The sequence below is a fragment of the Lacerta agilis genome, chromosome 13 (assembly GCF_009819535.1).
Source record: "Lacerta agilis isolate rLacAgi1 chromosome 13, rLacAgi1.pri, whole genome shotgun sequence".
Classification (NCBI taxonomy): Eukaryota; Metazoa; Chordata; class Lepidosauria; order Squamata; family Lacertidae; genus Lacerta; species Lacerta agilis.
Genome location: NC_046324.1, coordinates 26,809,414 through 26,826,211, shown reverse-complemented (window position 1 = coordinate 26,826,211; position 16,798 = coordinate 26,809,414). Strand labels below are relative to the sequence as shown.

The following is a 16,798-nucleotide window of genomic DNA, read 5'->3' as shown; positions in this document are numbered from 1 at the left end:
CAAATGAGGAATCTCCCTCAGCACTCTTGCCACCATTTCTTCTGTTTTCAGGGGTGGGAAGCAAGGGGGACTCCTCCAGTTGATTCCTCAGAGCAGGGATGCCAACTTGAATAAAATATTGGGTGGGCCAGTTAAGCCCTGCCCCAGACAATCGATCACATGATGCAGCACATGCACACCATTTGAATGGCTCTAGTTACAGGTAGGTAGCCGTGTTGGTCTGCAGTTGTCGTTCAGTCGTGTCCAACTCTTTGTGACCCCATGGACTAGAGCATGCCAGGCACCCCTATCCTCCACTGCCTCCCGCAGTTTGGCCAAACTCATGCCAGTCGCTTCGAGAACACTGTCCAACCATCTCATCCCCTGTCGTCCCCTTCTCCTTGTGCCCTCCATCTTTCCCAACACCAGGGTCTTTTCCAGGGGGTCTTCTCTTCTCATGAGCTGGCCAAAGTACTGGAGCCTCAACTTCAGGATCTGCCCTTCCAGGGAGCACACAGGGCTGATTTCTTTAAGGATGGAAAAGTTTGATCTTTTTGCAGTCCATGGGACTCTCGAGAGTGTCCTCCACCACCATAATTCAAAAGCATCAATTCTTCAGCGACCAGTCTTCTTTATGGTCCAGCTCTCACTTCCATACATTACTACTGGGAAAACCATAGCTTTAACTATACGGACCTTAGTCGGCAAGGTGATGTCTCTGCTTTTTAAGATGCTGTTTAGGTTTGTCATTGCTTTTCTCCCAAGAAGCAGGCGTCTTCTAATTTCGTGACTGCTGTCACCATCTGCATTGATCATGGAGCCCAAGAAAGTAAAATCTCTCACTGCCTCCATTTCTACCCCTTCTATTTGCCAGGAGGTGATGGGACCAGTGGCCATGATCTTAGTTTTTTTGATGTTGAGCTTCAGACCATATTTTGCGCTCTCCTCTTTCACCCTCATTAAAGGGTTCTTTAATTCCTCCTCACATTGGTCTGCAGTAGTCCAAACAAAATAAAAAAGAAATCCAGTAGCACCTTAGAGACCAACTAAGTCTGTTATTGGTATGAGCTTTCGTGTGCATGCACACTACTTCAGATACTTTCAGATTGGTATGAGCGAAATTTCGTGTGGCAATAGCCATCAACTTTGAGCGGAAAGAGCAAGTTGTTTTCGGACGTAGGGGTGAGGGTAGCGGGACACCGGGGCGGCCCAAGGCAGCCTCCGCCAGAGCACGGGAGAGGGTGGAAACTGCCGATCCTGCCTCTTGTCCCCGACCTGCCGCAAGGGGCGCTCGCCTTCCGGAAGGCAGAGATGGCGGAGGGAGCTCGAGGAGGCGGCAGCGGCTGGTTCCAGTTCGGCTTCTGCTTCGGGAAGGCGACGGAGGCCGGGCTGGAAGTGGCGCCGCTGCTGGTCGGGGGCGAGGCCGGGCCAGTGCGCTGCGTGAGGCCGAGCTGGAGCTTTTCCGGGATCATCCGCGCCGGCGGTGAGAGGCGCCCACCAGAGTTCCGGGGCCATGCGGGGTTCATGCTTCCTTACCCCTTTTTATTAGGCTGAGCAGGAGCGGGGAACCGCGCGCTCCAAGGCATATAGAAGGGACAGGCTAAGGGGTCCCGGCCGTGGGGGAGATGCTGCTCTGCATCCTCACTAGCACCCCCAAACTCCTCTCCTCTGCTTGCTGGGGCTGCGGGAGATGCAACCCCACGACGCCAGGCAGGTCACAGGCGCCCCATCCCCTCTATAGAGAACAGAGCGGGAAATTTCTCCATGAACCTTGATGGTGGCGCCAAGCTGCCTTTCTAGGTTGCTGCCTAATCGTCCCTGGCGGGGAGGTGGGGTTCCTCCTTTTCTGTGGCCCCGATATTCTTCCTTTGCCTCCTGCTCCGCTTGGACTGAGAGATCCAATCCGCGCGCCCCCGCGCCCCGTCTTGCCTTCTGCCTCCCGCAGGGTCCCCCCCGGTGCTGTTGCAAGGCGCGGTATGCGCGGCGCTGCCCGAGGACTGCCGGGACGTGCTGCCGTCGGAGACGCACGTGCTGGTGCTGCGGGAGGCGGCGATGGAGAGCTGGCCGGTGGAGGGTTCGGCCCTGGTCCTGGAAGGGGAACCGGCGTGGAGGTGCGAGATCCTCCCTGAGGAAGCAGCGACCGTAGGTAGGTACCGTAGGTGCGCGGACAGAAGCGGCGCCCTGAAAGAAGAGGAAGCTGTTGCTGCACCCTAGGAGGCTCATCCCTTCTGTCCCTAACCCTCTTTCTCTTCTGCCCCAGAGCTGCCCCTGGTGCCTGGCGGGTACGTGGCCCCTCGGCCCCCTTTCTTCACCCCTCTGCCCTCCGCCTTGCAGGCTCGCAAGCTGGCCCTGGGCTACGAGCATGCGGTGCTGCTGAACACAGAGGGGGCCCTCTTCTCGTGGGGAGGCGGCAGGTGAGTCTGGCACAGGTGAGGACTAGCGTGGCCCTCCTGGCAGGGCTATAGTTAAAACTAGCGGCCGACATCCCACAGGAGGTAGTGATGGCTAGCAACTTTAAAGGATGGTTGGGCAACTTCATGGAGGAGAGGGCTCTCAATTACTACTAGCCATGATGGCTATGCTCTGCCTCCATAGTTACTGGAAGCCAGTAGAGGAAGGGAGAGGTCCTCTTAGGCTCAGATCCTGCTTGTGGGTTTCCACAGGCATCTGGTTGGCCAATATGAGAACAGGATGTTGGACTAGAATGGCCATTAGCCAGATCCTGCAGGTCTCTTCTTAGTGCCAGGTGGGCTTCTGCATTGGGGGGAGAGGAAGCATGGTGGCTCCTCCTCCTCCTGTCTTTTCTTCCCAGGCATGGGCAGTTGGGCCATGGGGAGCTGGAGAGCAGGACAGAGCCCCAGCTGGTGGAAGCCTTGCACGGGGTGCCCCTGGTGGATGTGGCGGCTGGAGGATGGCATTCAGCTGGCATTAGTGGTAAGGGGGCAGGAGGGCATGGTCTGCAGTGGCCCATCTTAAGCAATGACTAGCTAGGGATTCCAGCAGCCCAAAATAGACTTGCTGTAGTTTGTTTGTTGCTTTTTTACATTGGTAATAACAATAGCAACAAAAATATCAGCGGAATTATTGATGCCAACCTTTTGAGGCTGCTGAAGAAATACAACCTGTGCCATTAATAATGATAGTGCAACTTATACTCAATTTTTGTTTTTTAAGTAAGTTCAAGAAGAAGGTAGGTAAGTTCAATGATGTTCCCGGTAGCTGTGAAGTGCAGGTGGAAGGCAGGGTGCCAGCGTTCTTTCCCTGTTTTGCCCTAGCAGTCCATAAAGTTGAAGAGCTGCTATTTTGCCCCCGACAGGGCCAATTTGTTGGGGTTGATGGATAGCCTAGGCACAGTTTTCTGAGCTTCCTCAGTAGTCTTGAGCCATTAATGTATCTATTAGTGCTAACTAATAATAATCCAAGCAAAATCTCATTAGAATCATCATAATACATCGTTGAACTTACCTACCTTCTTCTTGAATTTACTTAAAAAGCAAGTTACAGGTAGGTAGCCGTGTTGGTCTGCCATAGTCAAAACAAAATAATAAATAAATAAAATCCTTCCAGTAGCACCTTAGAGACCAACTAAGTTTGTTCTTCGTATGAGCTTTCGTGGGCATGCACACTTCTTCAGATACACTGAAATAGAAGTCACCAGACCCTTATATATAGTGAGAGAGTGAGGAGGGGTATTACTCAGAAGGGTGGTTGGAATGGGTCATACCAAGAACAAACTTAGTTGGTCTCTAAGGTGCTACTGGAAGGATTTTATTTTATTTTTATTTTGTTTTAAAAAACAAGAAAACAAGAAAAAACAAAAATTGAGTCAAGAAATTATAAGAACTTAATAAAATCTGATATTACAAGTTCACTTTATTCTAGATAGCTTATAAGTTTTCATGGCACGTTGTAAGCAGTTGTCTTATTCATACAAACTTGATAAATGATGAAAAAATGTTTTTGAACAAGAATATTTATTGTATGAATAATTGTTGCCTATGTGCTGTACAGGTTGCACTAACATTTTGAGGCTGGCAAGAACAAACCTGCTGCAGGGATCCTCCTGTTCATTTGCACCTGGCCATTTCCCTCATTGTTGATGTGGTGTCAGGGGTTAACTGGGCTCCTGCTCCTTAAACAGAGGCAGGGACCCTGTGGCCGTCCAAATATTTTTGTTGGACCTCCTCCCTCAATGGCCAGGGCTGACTTAAGGCCACCAATCAGCCACTGCTAACAGTTACCTCCTTTGCCCTTATTTGCCTTTTCTGTCTTAATCTTTCTTAAAGTTATAAAACCAAAAATATAAAGATGGAGGTGAGGCTTCTTCTACAACCCTTCCCATTCCCATCACTTTCAAATAATAAACTCCCCTCTGCATGGGAAGTTAAATCCCTCATAGGGCCAGCCAGAACCAACTTTCGCTGGAGAATACATTTTGCCAGCCCCATGAGGCCTCTTCCTTCGGAAAAAGGCCACGTTGGTCCTGGACTGAGCTCTGAGCTGCTCTCTTTCCCACTCTCTGCCAGAAGCAGGTGATTTGTACGTCTGGGGCTGGAACGAGACGGGACAACTGGCCCTACCTTCCAAATCTGTGGCTGAGAGTAGAGCCACCACGGCAGAGGTGAAGAGAGGTGAGGCCACTTCTGGGACAGAGCTAGATGCTCTGTTGGCAAACTTGGCCCAGGGCAAACTTACACTACACCCTGCAGCTGTTGCTGGGGTATGGGTTGACTTTGGCAGTTTTATTTATACTGGGTTGTTTCTAGGGGACACGGAGTTGAGCTTGGCAGAGCAAGAGGCAGCACAAGGATTCATTTCCATCCAAGCCTTCCCTGCTTTGCTGGATATGCCAGATGGGGCAGATGTCTGCAAGATCAGCTGTGGTTCACGACACACTGCTGCTGTGACATGTAAGAGGATACTGAGTTTGTCTTTGTGAGGGGAGCACAGGGACAACAGGATGAAGGCTTCACTGCCCAGTACCTGAAAGATATCCTGGGGCTGTTGCCTGAGCCTTCATTGTCAAAGGTGAAACATCCAAGAGTGAAGGACAAACGTGCATAAAATGTGTGTGAGACCTAACACAGTTTATGTGTAAGGATGTCCAGCAGCCCTCCCAAAACAGCTGCACTTTAAAATGGAGTTCCTAAACAGCACAAGCTCTTTGGTTTTTGCATGGTTGAGAAATCACAACATAGCGTAAAAGGGTCCTGAAGGTTTCTCCTTTTCCATTGCTTCTTGGATCTGCCCCATTCCCCCAAAGAGGTGCTCAACTGTTATCCTTCAACAACTTCAGTTAAACACAGGTCACCCTTGTATTTCAGGTACAGGAGAGCTCTACACCTGGGGCTGGGGTAAGTAAGCTGGGGGGGGGGAGGATTATAGCTGCCCTTAGGGTTAGTACTTCGTCTTCTCCTCTTCCTGCTCCAAGGGCAAACTGGTGCCAATAGCTCTTCTTGGTTGCAGGTAAATATGGCCAACTGGGGCATGGGCAGACAGCCAGTTCTGATGAGGCAAAGAGGGTGTCCTGCTTTGTGGACTGGGGTCTACGTGTAGTGGACGTGGTATGTGGACCATGGACTACCTATGTACATGCTGTGGCCCAATAACACCTTAGATGGAGGGCAAGAAGCCAGAAACCTTTGGGAAGACAGCCTGAACAGGACCTACTCCTACTGCCGCTCCAGTCCAATGCTTTACTGTCTGAGTTCAGGCTCAATCTTACTTTATCCAAGCCCCAGATCAGGGGCAGTGGCTCCATCTAATCCTAGTTCCACCTGCCTTCCAGTAACGGCTACTTCAATGGACAACACAAGGGCATGTTTAGATAAAAGAGGGAGCTGTTTTAGCATCTCCAAGAACACCACAGAGGCAGAGTTATACAGAGCATATTTTATGTAGCGCTAAATTGCCATGATGGACAAAACAGATGTTGGAACAGTCATTATGTGAATAAAGGATGACAGTGGCAGCAACAGCTTATTAGCCTGAAACACAGTCATGGTTCTTCGGGCAAGAAGCCAGATGCCAGGCTAAAGGACATTGCGGTACAAGTGGAGTAAAGTTAGACTGCTCTCCTCAGCTAAGAGCCCTCATCAGAACAATACAATTGATTAGTCATTATACAGAACAGCTGATAAACAAGATGTGAACATACTGCCATACAAATAAATAATAAAAGGACACTGTAGTGAAAACAAGGTGCAAATCTAGCCATGGTGATGGGGAGGGTGGGGGTGGTTGGCAGAAGCCTCTCCTCCTCCTTCCCCATCCCCATGAGGAAGCCAGGACTAGCCCAGCTCAAAGGCAGCAGCAAGAAGTCAGCCCCGTCCCATTTGTCATAACTAAAGGTAAGCTGTGCTTCTCTCCAGTGGAACAAGACCCCTGGAGCAAGCATGGGGAAGCGTCCTAAAAAGCCCCAGGACCTGATCACTTTTTCCTACTGCAAGCAAGTTTAGGGGCTGCCTGCTTTCCCTCCCCACTTCTGTTGTAATTACTCCCTCCCCCAAAAGCAACTGCATGAGCACCAAGAAGGGCAGTAAAGATTCAGCCCCCATTAACAAGATGGACGGAGTGCTGCCACTGTGGGCTCTCTTGCACCCTTTGCCTAGCAGAGGGCAGGAGCAAACGTTCCAGAGGCTTGCTAGAGTATAGGTTGGGGTGGGCCATGATCCCTTTTCCCTTGCTGTTGGAACCCTAGACTAGACAGCAAGTTGTGCACTAGAGTAGGCTTCTAGAAACCCTTTGCAACATTTACATTTTATTCTTTTTAATATACAAAAAAATTGTTTAAAAAAATTCATTGTGGTAAAAACAAGGAACAAATAGTTAAAAGTGGCCCTGCCTCCATTGCCACACAGGCAACAGGGCCAGGCAGGGAGGCACACGGCTTTTCCTAATGCCAGGAGTGAAGTCCAGTGGTGCCAGCTCCTTAGGCTACCTTCCTTTGCCGCTGTGTACAAGCTCCCCATCAGCTCTCAACATTGGAAACCGTGGAGTTAAGGATGCGGGATTTGAAGTCAGATCTGGAAGCCTTTGAAAGTTCTTGCTGTGAAAAGATAAATTCTATGTGATGTAACTGAGCAAGCTGGAACAAAGAGCAGTGGAGACCCTCTTGTGAATGTGAAGTCCCAGCCCAGGGCAGAAGGGAAGGGAAGGTGTACCAACACTACACAACCCAAGGGCACCATCCCCACTGACACCAAGCTCCGTGCAGGTATATTGCAGGCAAACACATGCAAGGGGAATAAAGAGGTGCTTAACCCCTTTCCAAATGTCCCCTCCCCACTGCTCTATGCTTGTTCACCCCCCTCCCCAACGCTGCTTTCCATTCCAGAAAACACATAAATGGGGCTAGGGCTTTATTACATAGGCTCACATGCAACCTGAGTTTATCCATAAAGTGCCACCACAAGCCAGGTGCCGTCCATGTTTGAGACCAACTAAGCAGGAGAGAGTGGCCAGTGATCAAGACAGCTGGCTTGTTGCATTAGGAGGTTGGCTCAGCTAGGGAGGGGGTGCTCTTGGGAAGGAAAATGTGAAATGATTACCGTTGTACTGCATGCTCCATTACAGTTCAAGGGTGGCTCACAGCATCCTGGGTGGCCTGTGGCTGCCCAAGGGAATGAGTGGGGCAGGCAAGGGCGGTTGGCAGCCCAGTTGCTGAGAGTGGTGGCTATCAGGTTAGAGGCGTTGAGAGAAGAGGGAAATTACCGCAAACTCGGAATAGGTGCTGGCAACAGAGTTAATGCTGCAGGAGCTCTGGGCAGGGGCTGCAGGGATGCACCCACCGCTCAGAGCTGTTCTGTTGAGCTGAGCGACATTCTCCTTGTTGTGCTCCATGGGTCCTGGGCGAGGGGACTTGGGGGCCATGCGGCTGGGAGTCCGGAAAGGCTGCGGAGGCAGAGGGGAGCAGCACTGGAGGTTAGAGCTTTTGACAGTCAGCTTCCGGGAGCCCTGCAGAGAAGCAGCACAGAAAAGGAGACACTAGTTCTTGGTTGCTCAGTACGCCACAGGGGTGGGTGGGGGGCAACACAGAACAACATTCTACGAGGGCACTGCGTTCTTCTGACTGGGCATAAATGTGGCTACAGAACTTTTGCTGAAGTCTTAGGAAGATGGCCTCTTTTCTACTTGCAATACCCGTCGCTTAAGAGGAAGAAATGTATGTTGCCTAAATAATGTGTTACAAAGCAAGTAATAAAACATTAACACTTTTTTTAAAAATAAAAAGTTTTCTTGCAGTTCAGTAAACCATGAGGTTGCCCCCAGCCCTTTGCTGATAATTTCCCTCTTGGGTCCATGTGTAGCTATAAAAAACATTTGCACCTAGGACTGAATGTTGGAAATAGGAAGAATTTAGATACCAGCTGCTACTGCTTACTTTTCCTCCAGTAAGTGCTTGGTGGGGTGTTGGGGAGTGGAACAGAGAGCCCCCAAATGCTGAACGGATGGTGCTGTTCGGGGTAGCTGTGGTGTTAAGCTGCAAGAAAAAGCCATGAGTTAACACAAATGTGCTCTCCCTAACTCCAGGTGGCAAAAGCACTCTTTCCACCCCAAGCACCTAGCAATAAAACATTTCTTCACAGTGGAGGTGCAGCTCTTTTTTTCTTTTTTACACCATCTCCAACCTTATCAAATATTGGAAGGGTGTGTGGATGCATAATAAGAGCAAGCAGAACTGCATAATGCTCTGGATGTGACTGCACCATAGGATTTGGGTTTTTTTTATAGAAGAAAATATTGTACAAAAGGTCAGGATTAATAAAGGGTTATAGCTATGCTATTTATTATTACATCATCTCCTGAGAAGTATACCTTCCTAGACTATCAATCAGTAAACATACTGTAGTTCTGCAGAAATTTATTAAGTTTGCCTCCTTTCCTTTTGTGTGAACTTTGTGATTCACACATCTTTGCTTTTTATCTCAGCTATTCCGGGAATTTGCGTTTCCACCCAGTATTTTGCAAAAACAGGTTCTTGCAGCCACTGTGAGGGATTCTCAATTCTCTTTGGCTCCTTGGGCATTTTTTCTTGGTCAATGAAAATCATTTGGTTTTATTGCACTAATGCTTGCATTTCCAGCATTTATATTTCATTGCTATTTTGTACACCACTTTTCTAAATTCCTGTACTTGAGGCTGTTTGCAATCGAAATGCTCAATAAAAGACACACAGCCATCCCATAACTATTTCAAGAATAACTAACCCCCCCCCCCCCGCCCCAATTCATAATTCATTGCACATGTGGTACTAGGGAACAAACAAAGTGCCCCTTCTGCATGAAGCATCACATGGCAACACGGACCTTTCGCACTTTGCTGGGTGTGATGAAGCCCAAGCCCCGTCTCTTGTTGGGGGTCCGTGGGGTGCTACCATACATCATCTCCTCCTCAATCTGGCGGGACTTCTTGAGTTGCTGGAAGAAAAAGGAATAGGGGTGGTTGGTATCCACAGAAGCCCCAGAAGGGGATGGGAAGCAAGTTAGATTAGCCACAAAAAGGGAAGGCAACAAGAAGTCCTTCATGTCTGGCTACAAAACTGGTGGGACGGAAGTCCTCTGCAGGCATCTTCTCTTCAGCCTACCTACCCACTGCCAGAGGGGTACTGATGACTCCTACTCAGGTTGCCCAAGATAACCCAGCAGCTAATTTTAAGCTTCAAATTACTGGGTGGTTCTCGTAGCAGCATGTGTCAGCTTTGGGACCATTGCTTCAAAGTATATCCCCCTCTCCCCTGTACTTCAGACACACAAAGCAAGGCCTCAAACACCCAGTGCGGAAGGTTCAGCTCATCCCCATCCTTTGGAGACCTTGGCCAAGCCACCTGTGATCTGTCACCAGCCAGAGAAGAGAAAAAGGAGTCATTTTTTAGACTAAAGCAGGGAGGGCAAGAGGGTCCTTGTTAAGTGATATGGAGATGGAAGCTGCTCGAGGGCTCTCAGCTGGTTCACTCACTCGCTCCTGCTTTTCCTTCTCCTTCTCCAAATGGTGGAGCTGCCATTGCTCTGCCACGTACTCCATGAAGCGCTGTCCATTCACCAGGAAGGCCTGCTCTTGCTCCTGCTCCCAGAGCTCCACACACCCCTTTAGCTCCTCTTCCAGCTGCAACAAGAGACAACTGGCTTCAGCTAAGCTACACAACCAGGGTGCAAAGCAAACAGCAGGCTGGTTGGCCTTCTGCCTCAGTCCCTCCCAAGGGCAGAAAGGGCCACATGCCTTTGGAAGAGTCTTCTGGAGTTTCGCTCGCAGCTTCTCCTCTTTCAGAAGGTTACCCCCTCTGTTGGTGAAGCGGCTGGGGTCCGTCGCCTTCCTCTGAAAAGGGAGAAGTTGGGAAATGGGCCGTCCTCTTGTGCTTGGGAACCCACCCTAGGCTGGCCCTCAGTGGCTTCCCACCTGGCCCAGCACCAGACATCTGGCCACCTGTGTGACTTGGGCTTCTGGCTGTACCTCAAGCTCCTGGAAGAGGCGCCAGTTCTTCTCCCACTTGTGGATGGATTCAAACAGCTCTTGATGCCTTTCGTAGCACTGCTTTATCCGGGAAACTTCCTCTTCATGCTGCTGCAGCAGCTCTTCAGTGAAGTCATCTGGGAAGGAGGAAAAAAAACACCAGGATGCCCAGTAGAAAGAGGCCACAGCCAATCAATCTATACCCAGCAGCAACAGCTGGGGGGGGGGTCTACTTACTCACCTTCATAGTAGGGGGAGAAGGCTCGCCTCTGCTCATCCCCATAAAAACACTTCTCCCAGTAGTCTGCCAGCTCGGCCCGGGTGGCCTCCACTACATTTCTGATGTTCTGAAACTTCAGCTCTTGCAAGCGATCCACTTCCAGTTGCAGCTAGACAGGGAAGAGCAAAGGGTCAACACACGCCCTGATGGCACTGACCCCCTCTCCCCTCCTGCGTGCACCACAGAACATGAGGGGGGCTCTCTCATGGTGCACAGGGATTCGGAGAAGGCAGAGAAAGGTTTGATACAGCTCCCCTTTGATCCTGAGCCCAACAGCCCAGCACGAAGCACCCCTTCTCCCTGTTGGCTTGGCATAGGGACCACTGCTGCTGGTCCAAGACCTCAGGCCTTTAGTATTCCTTACAGCATCCATGACGGCAGCTTTGGCTCCCACCATGTAGGGGGCAAAGGCTTCCCTTTCCTCCGCAGGCACCTGCAGCCGCTCCCACAGTACCCGAATCCTGGAACGCAGCTCTTGGCACAAGGCTTCCTTCTGAGCTCTCCTGCTCTCGAGCTAGGGACAGAAAGACCAGCCTGAGCCAAACTAAAAGCAGCAGAAGAGATGAGATGTCACATGCAAGGCCCCCCAGATCCTTCACCCAGACCGCACCCTCTGACCTGCTGCAAGAGATCCTTCAGGGCAGCAATGTTGTCCTCCGAGAGACAGAAGGCCTCCTCCTCCTCACACACGACATCTCGCTCAAAGCTGGTGTCTGGGGTGTGCTCCAGCTCCTCCATGCACAGGATGATCTGCCTCTTGGTATCGAGGAACTCCTTCTGCCGGCACTCCTGGAGGAGCAGGACATTTTACACATCAAGCCCCAACCTCAGCACCCCCCCCTTTGCTCATGCACACACAAAGTGTGCCCACCTTTTCGGCTGCTAGTCCTGCTAAGTGGCGCCGGAAGCGGTCCAGCTCCGCCAGGCTGGGCACAGCCTCACTGTCGATGTCATAGGGAGCTGTGCAGAGCAGGTCGCACATCTCCCGGTCTCGCTCCTGCAGCACCTTCAGCTCCTGCTTCCTCTCCCGCTTTTGCTTCAGCATTACTTCCACACGGGTGCGCAGGTCTTTCTCTAGCTGCAGGATGGTGGTCTCCTCGTCCTCCTGCGCGAAAAATAGTCCCCCTGAGCTCAGCAGGTCCACCCTGTAAGAGATGGCATCTGAGCCACATTTGCCAACCCACAGCCTCACCTCAAAAGGAGTCAGTTGCAGCTCCTTGCAGAGGTTCACCAATTCCTTGCGACACACTGCAATGCTCTTCAGGAGACGCTCTTTGAGGTTCTCCTCCTCTGCAATCATCATGTCCAGCAAGCCCTGGTGGCACAAGAGCAGGCAGCATTGAACCCAGAGCAACAAAGGACACTACAGCAGCTGCAGAACCCAGTCAGTTTAATCTAGGAAACCCCCTCCCCTGGTGCTTGCAGCTCCACATCAGTAGAGCATGTCAGAGGCCCCCGCTGATCATTCCCAAGAAAGCCCCATACATGTGGGCTTATTTTTCATGATGATCAGGCAGAAGTGCTTCACCAAAGAGAAACTGTTAGGACGGGGCCAAAATTAAAATTGCCTATATTGTAACATCTTCATACAAATGTGGTACAGCTAAACTTGGACTGTGAGGTTGTTTTGGTTCCTGCATCTTAGAAAAACTGTAGAGCTAGAAAAGATAAAGAAAAGGGCAACCAAAATTATCAAGGTGCTGACGCAACACCTTTGTGAGGAAAGGTTACAACATTTTGAAAAAAGGTGATAAAGGGAAGCATGGTATAGTAGTAGGAAATTACTGTAATAAGAATTTTAAGGTAAATATTCATAAGTGTGCCAAGCAAACAAGGCCACAAGTCTGAAGCAGCACAGGGAAACAGCCTGAAACCAATTTTCACTCCCAAACTGCAAGGAAGGAGGGGGTGAGAAAATTAAAATGATAACCATTTCAAAGGAATGGCCACACATACCAGGAAGGGCAATCAGAGAAGGCATTACCAGGTAAACTGACAGACAGAAGGTAAACAAGGGCACTCAGATTTCTGTTGAAATCTGTTGGAGACTGCCTTCTTCTGTGATGCTTCTGGGGGTGGTCCTGAACCCGTGTGGGCAATTTCAAATTTCTATATAAGGCCAGGCACTCCTTTGTTCTGGGTTCTTCCCTGCTTTCCCTGTGTGTGGGGTAAGCACCCTGTTGCAACAGAACAATAAAGATCAAGTTTACTAGTTGCTTTGCTTCTAAATATTCTCTGGTTGGCGTCTGTTATTTTACTCCTACCCATGGAGAACCTGTGAAGGACTCTACAAGGGCTCTTGTGTACCCTATAAGGGAATAAGAGCAGATTTTGTTTATTACACCGTGTTGGTCTGCCGTAGTCAAAACAAAATAAAAAATTTAAAAAATCCTTCCAGTAGCACCTTAGAGACCAACTAAGATTGTTCTTGGTATGAGTTTTGTGTGCATGCACACTTCTTCAGATACACTGAAACAGAAGTCACCAGACCCTTATATATAGTGAGAGGGTGGGGAGGGGTATGACTCAGAAGGGTGGTGGGAATGGGTGATAGGCTGATAGCTGTGGTAAACCTGTTGACTGTTAACGACTGCAATTGGTCTTATAGGTAGCCAGACAGGTAGCCATTCCAGAAATAACAAACCCAGATGAAGACAAAACTTGGCTGGAAAACAGGGAAATGTAAATATCTCTTTTGTTTCACTTGATGGGTGTTTGGTGGAGGACAAGAGGAGGCAGGGGGCAGGGTCCAGGATGCTCAGATTACTGCCACCAGATCCCCTTTCATGATGTAACAATGATGTTTCTGGGGATGGTCTTGGACTCCAGGGTGGGAAATTTAAATGTCTATATAAGGGCAGGCAGACCTTTGTTCCTTCCCTGCTCTCCTGTGTTTGGGGGGAGTACCCTGTTGCAACAGCTTTAGTAAAGATCAGGCTGCTTTGCTTCTCAATATTCTCTGGTTGGCCTCTGTTATTTTCTCCTACTGATGGAGGATCTTCAAAAGGACTCTTGCATACCCCATAAGGGAATAAGGGCAGATTTTTGTTTATAACATTACACATGGTGTGGAGAAAGCAGACAGTGATTTGCTTCCCTCTCATAACCAAACAGGTCATCCAATGAAGCTAAATGTAGGGAGATTCAAGACAAACAGAAGGAAAACTTGTTCATGCAGCACACAGTTAAAATTGCGGAATTTGCTCCCACAGGAGGCAGTGATTAAAGAATTCCATAAAATATAAGCCTATCAATGGCTACTTATGTCATTATGACTGCATGTTACTTTCAGCAACTATTAGTTAACCCTCCAGTGTTGGGTGCACTAAGCCTTTGAATACCAGTTGCTGGGGAGCAGGGGCAGGCAACAGACTGTTCATTCCTTGGTATCTCCAGGTAGGGCTGGGAAAGCTGAAACCTTGAAGAGTTGTTGCCAGTGAATAATACTGAGCTAGATGGACCAAAGTACTAAGGCACTTTCCTGTGTTCTGTTGCATGACAAGATGGGCTTTTGGTCTAATCCAGTCACAGGACTCATCTTACAGGTCTTGACCTTGAACCGTGAGGCCAGGTGAGTCTCCTCTATTCTCTGTTCCCCCCACCCAGACTGCTTAATGATTTTTACACCTGTAGCAATTGTAATGCTCTATTGTCGGTTTATTCTGCTCTGAGATGAAGGGTGGTATATAAAGCAAACAACAAACAAACAAACAAACAAACAAACAAACAGATAGCAATACAACACAAATGAAACAAGCAATTAAATTATGGTTAAAAATCGATATGAACAGTTAAAGTGGGCATGCCACAGTGACCTGAATGAAGAGCCTCAGACCAGCTTGGGAGCCCCTGCTCCAGAACAGCATTTTGCAATTTTCGGTATCCAGATATTGTTGGACCTACAGCTGCCATCGGCCTCTCTGACCACTAGCTAAGCTAACTGGGGGAGGGTGGAAGTTGTAGCCCAGCAGCACCTGGTTGAGCAGTGCAATGGGGAACAGGGATGGCGTGCCTCATTTAGTCACTTGAGGCGAAATGGAAAATGCCACCCTGCCCTGCTGCCTCCAGCTGCAGCGCCCCGCCCTGCCACCCTGGGGGCTCTGAGGCAGCCTCACCCTGCCTAATATCTATGCCAGCCCTGGTAGGAAAGGACCATGTCAGGCTGCGAGAAGACCCTGTCTGAAACCCTGGACAGCCATTGCTGCCAGTCAGTGCAGCCAACGCTGGGGAAGATGGGCCACTGCTCTAAGTCAGCCTAAGGCATCCCATGGCCTCGCACTTGCTCAGCTGGCAAAATCCCTCGGCCCTGCTCACCTTGACGTGCTTCTTCACCACTTCGGTGCGCTGCAGGCGCTGGTCCTCGGGGATGCCGATTTCCTCCCAGATGTCGCGCAGCTGGAACAGCGCCTGGTTCAGGCAAGCCACCGACTCGCTGGCCAAAACCTCGCTGCGAGAGAGGGAAGGTAGTCCGTCAGGGGCGGGGGAAGGAACCCTCCCCATGACCGACCAGACACCTGGGAAGACAGCGACGCTCCGGGGCAGAGGCCGCCCCTGGCCAGCCTGGCTCGCAGCGAGGCGACTGCGGAGTTACACCGGACGGGCAGCCGCCTGCGAACCAGAGAGCGCCCTCTACTTCGTCCTCCAAATGCCCACCTCTTCCTCATGGCCGCGGGTATCCGCCAAGGCCAGCCAGCCCACTTCTCTCCCTCTTGCTATCTTCCTCGCTGTTGCTCCCACCGCCGCGGATTATTCGGCTCCGCGTCGCACAACTCCGCTAGCCGTTGCGCCTCCGCCTAGGATTCAAACTCTACCCCACCGCCTCCTGATTGGCTCCCGTATAAGGCGCTGCCACGCCCCCAACTGCCAGACGGACGACACCTTGCTGGCGTTTATTCCGTCCGAACGTTCGTTCTGCCCAATGAGAGGGAAGCGCTGTTTTCACTGTAGCCTATCGGAGAGTAGCAAACGTAGAAGGAAGGAACGTAACAGTCGCCCAGGTCCGGTGCTTGGCGCGAGGCGAATGTCAATGCGTCAAGCAACTCCTCTGACGTAACGCCGCTGAGGAGGAGGAGCCTGCCCGGTCCTGCGGAGCATTGGATTGGAGTGGGAACCCGCCGCCGGCTTTTCCAGCCCCTGCTTTAAAAGTAGGGTGGGGGCCGGACGGAACGCGTCTCCCCTCTGCAAAATTAGGCCGGGGATTCCCCGGAATGCGCACTGATTTTGCTGGAGGGGAGGGACGAGGTGCCACCCACCCATCCCCTGGTCTCTGCCCAGGCCAGGGGGAGGGGAGGAAAACGGCAACGGCCAGGCGATTGCAGCCAGCACGGAGGGAGCAGTTGCCATAGCCCCAGGACCCCTTTCGTGGGCCATGGAGGCAAATGGGGCGCTGCTCCACATCCTCAGGCTACTCCCCACCTGCCTGCCTCCTTCCTGACGACCAGAGGGTGGTTCTAGCCCAGGCTTCCTCAACCTCGGCCCTCCAGATTTTTTGAACTACAATTCCCATCATCCCTGACCACTGGTCCTGCTAGCTAGGGATCATGGGAGTTGTATGCCAAAAACATCTGCAGGGCCCGAGGTTAAGGAAGCCTGTTCTAGCCTGTCAGTCCTAGAGTGCCAGTGTGCTTTAGTGGTTAGAGGTTAAGTCTCCGCTCAGCCATGGAGCTCACTAGGTGATCTCGGACTGCTCCACCCATTCTGTGACTGCTCTCAATTAATCTACCTCACAGGGTTGTTCTGAGGGTAAAATGGAGAAGCTGGTAGAACCACACGCACTGTCTTGATATCATTGGGGGAAGAAAGATGGGATAGAAATGTAACCAATAAAATAAAAATTGGCTCTGGTTCCACCTACTTGGTCTTCCTGCCAGTGCCAGTGGGCACCAACCACCAGCTTTTTGCATTGCCCAGCATTCTTGACAAAGGCACTCTTTCCCCTTCAGGGGGTCTTGAGTGCTTCTCCACAAGGCTGTGCATCTCTTCTGCCCAAAGGACCAAAGTCTATGCTGTGCTGTGCTGTTCCTCCCAAAAATGGTGTGACTTTCACTCCTGTTTGCTTGCACAGCGGGTGGCAGGCACTACCACCATTGC

The 16,798-nt window shown here is 50.6% G+C and overlaps 2 protein-coding genes across 5 annotated transcripts; one reads left to right on the top strand and one right to left on the bottom strand.

Moving 5' to 3' along the window:
• Nucleotides 1-1,289: 1,289 nt before the first annotated feature.
• On the top strand, nucleotides 1,290-6,159 carry RCCD1 (RCC1 domain containing 1). Of its 2 annotated transcripts, XM_033166679.1 has the most exons (8): nucleotides 1,290-1,462; nucleotides 1,925-2,125; nucleotides 2,240-2,393; nucleotides 2,792-2,913; nucleotides 4,506-4,610; nucleotides 4,746-4,889; nucleotides 5,304-5,333; nucleotides 5,446-6,159. In XM_033166679.1, the coding sequence occupies exons 1-8, from the start codon at nucleotides 1,291-1,293 to the stop codon at nucleotides 5,586-5,588; spliced, it is 1,071 nt and encodes a 356-aa protein (XP_033022570.1). In that variant the 5' UTR covers nucleotide 1,290; the 3' UTR covers nucleotides 5,589-6,159. The 2 variants fall into 2 exon arrangements, with proteins under 2 accessions (XP_033022570.1, XP_033022571.1); XM_033166680.1 differs by lacking the exon at nucleotides 4,746-4,889.
• Nucleotides 6,160-6,719: 560 nt separating this feature from the next.
• Nucleotides 6,720-15,445, bottom strand: PRC1 (protein regulator of cytokinesis 1). Of its 3 annotated transcripts, none has more exons than XM_033166676.1 (14): nucleotides 15,362-15,445; nucleotides 15,023-15,155; nucleotides 11,901-12,023; nucleotides 11,580-11,813; nucleotides 11,327-11,497; nucleotides 11,073-11,222; nucleotides 10,670-10,817; nucleotides 10,429-10,565; nucleotides 10,198-10,293; nucleotides 9,937-10,083; nucleotides 9,288-9,398; nucleotides 8,363-8,461; nucleotides 7,693-7,935; nucleotides 6,720-7,027 (listed from the first exon to the last, which is right to left on the bottom strand). In XM_033166676.1, the coding sequence occupies exons 1-14, from the start codon at nucleotides 15,370-15,372 to the stop codon at nucleotides 6,950-6,952; spliced, it is 1,881 nt and encodes a 626-aa protein (XP_033022567.1). In that variant the 5' UTR covers nucleotides 15,373-15,445; the 3' UTR covers nucleotides 6,720-6,949. The 3 variants fall into 3 exon arrangements, with proteins under 3 accessions (XP_033022567.1, XP_033022569.1, XP_033022568.1); XM_033166678.1 differs by having other exon boundaries at nucleotides 7,770-7,935; XM_033166677.1 differs by having other exon boundaries at nucleotides 7,693-7,872.
• Between the last annotated feature and the right edge of the window lie 1,353 nt (nucleotides 15,446-16,798).

Excerpts from the sequence above, each read along its gene's own strand:
- PRC1 (XM_033166676.1), bottom strand. Across the intron at positions 10,818-11,072 it reads AAGCTGCCGTCATGGATGCT|CTGCAACTGGAAGTGGATCG; the intron begins GTAAGGAATACT and ends TTCCCTGTCTAG. Across the intron at positions 8,462-9,287 it reads CACCCAGCAAAGTGCGAAAG|CTTAACACCACAGCTACCCC; the intron begins GTCCGTGTTGCC and ends TTTTTCTTGCAG.
- RCCD1 (XM_033166679.1), top strand. The coding sequence starts at position 1,291 with ATGGCGGAGGGAGCTCGAGGAGGCGGCAGCGGCTGGTTCCAGTTCGGC. Across the intron at positions 2,394-2,791 it reads TTCTCGTGGGGAGGCGGCAG|GCATGGGCAGTTGGGCCATG; the intron begins GTGAGTCTGGCA and ends TTTTCTTCCCAG. Across the intron at positions 5,334-5,445 it reads GCTCTACACCTGGGGCTGGG|GTAAATATGGCCAACTGGGG; the intron begins GTAAGTAAGCTG and ends TCTTGGTTGCAG.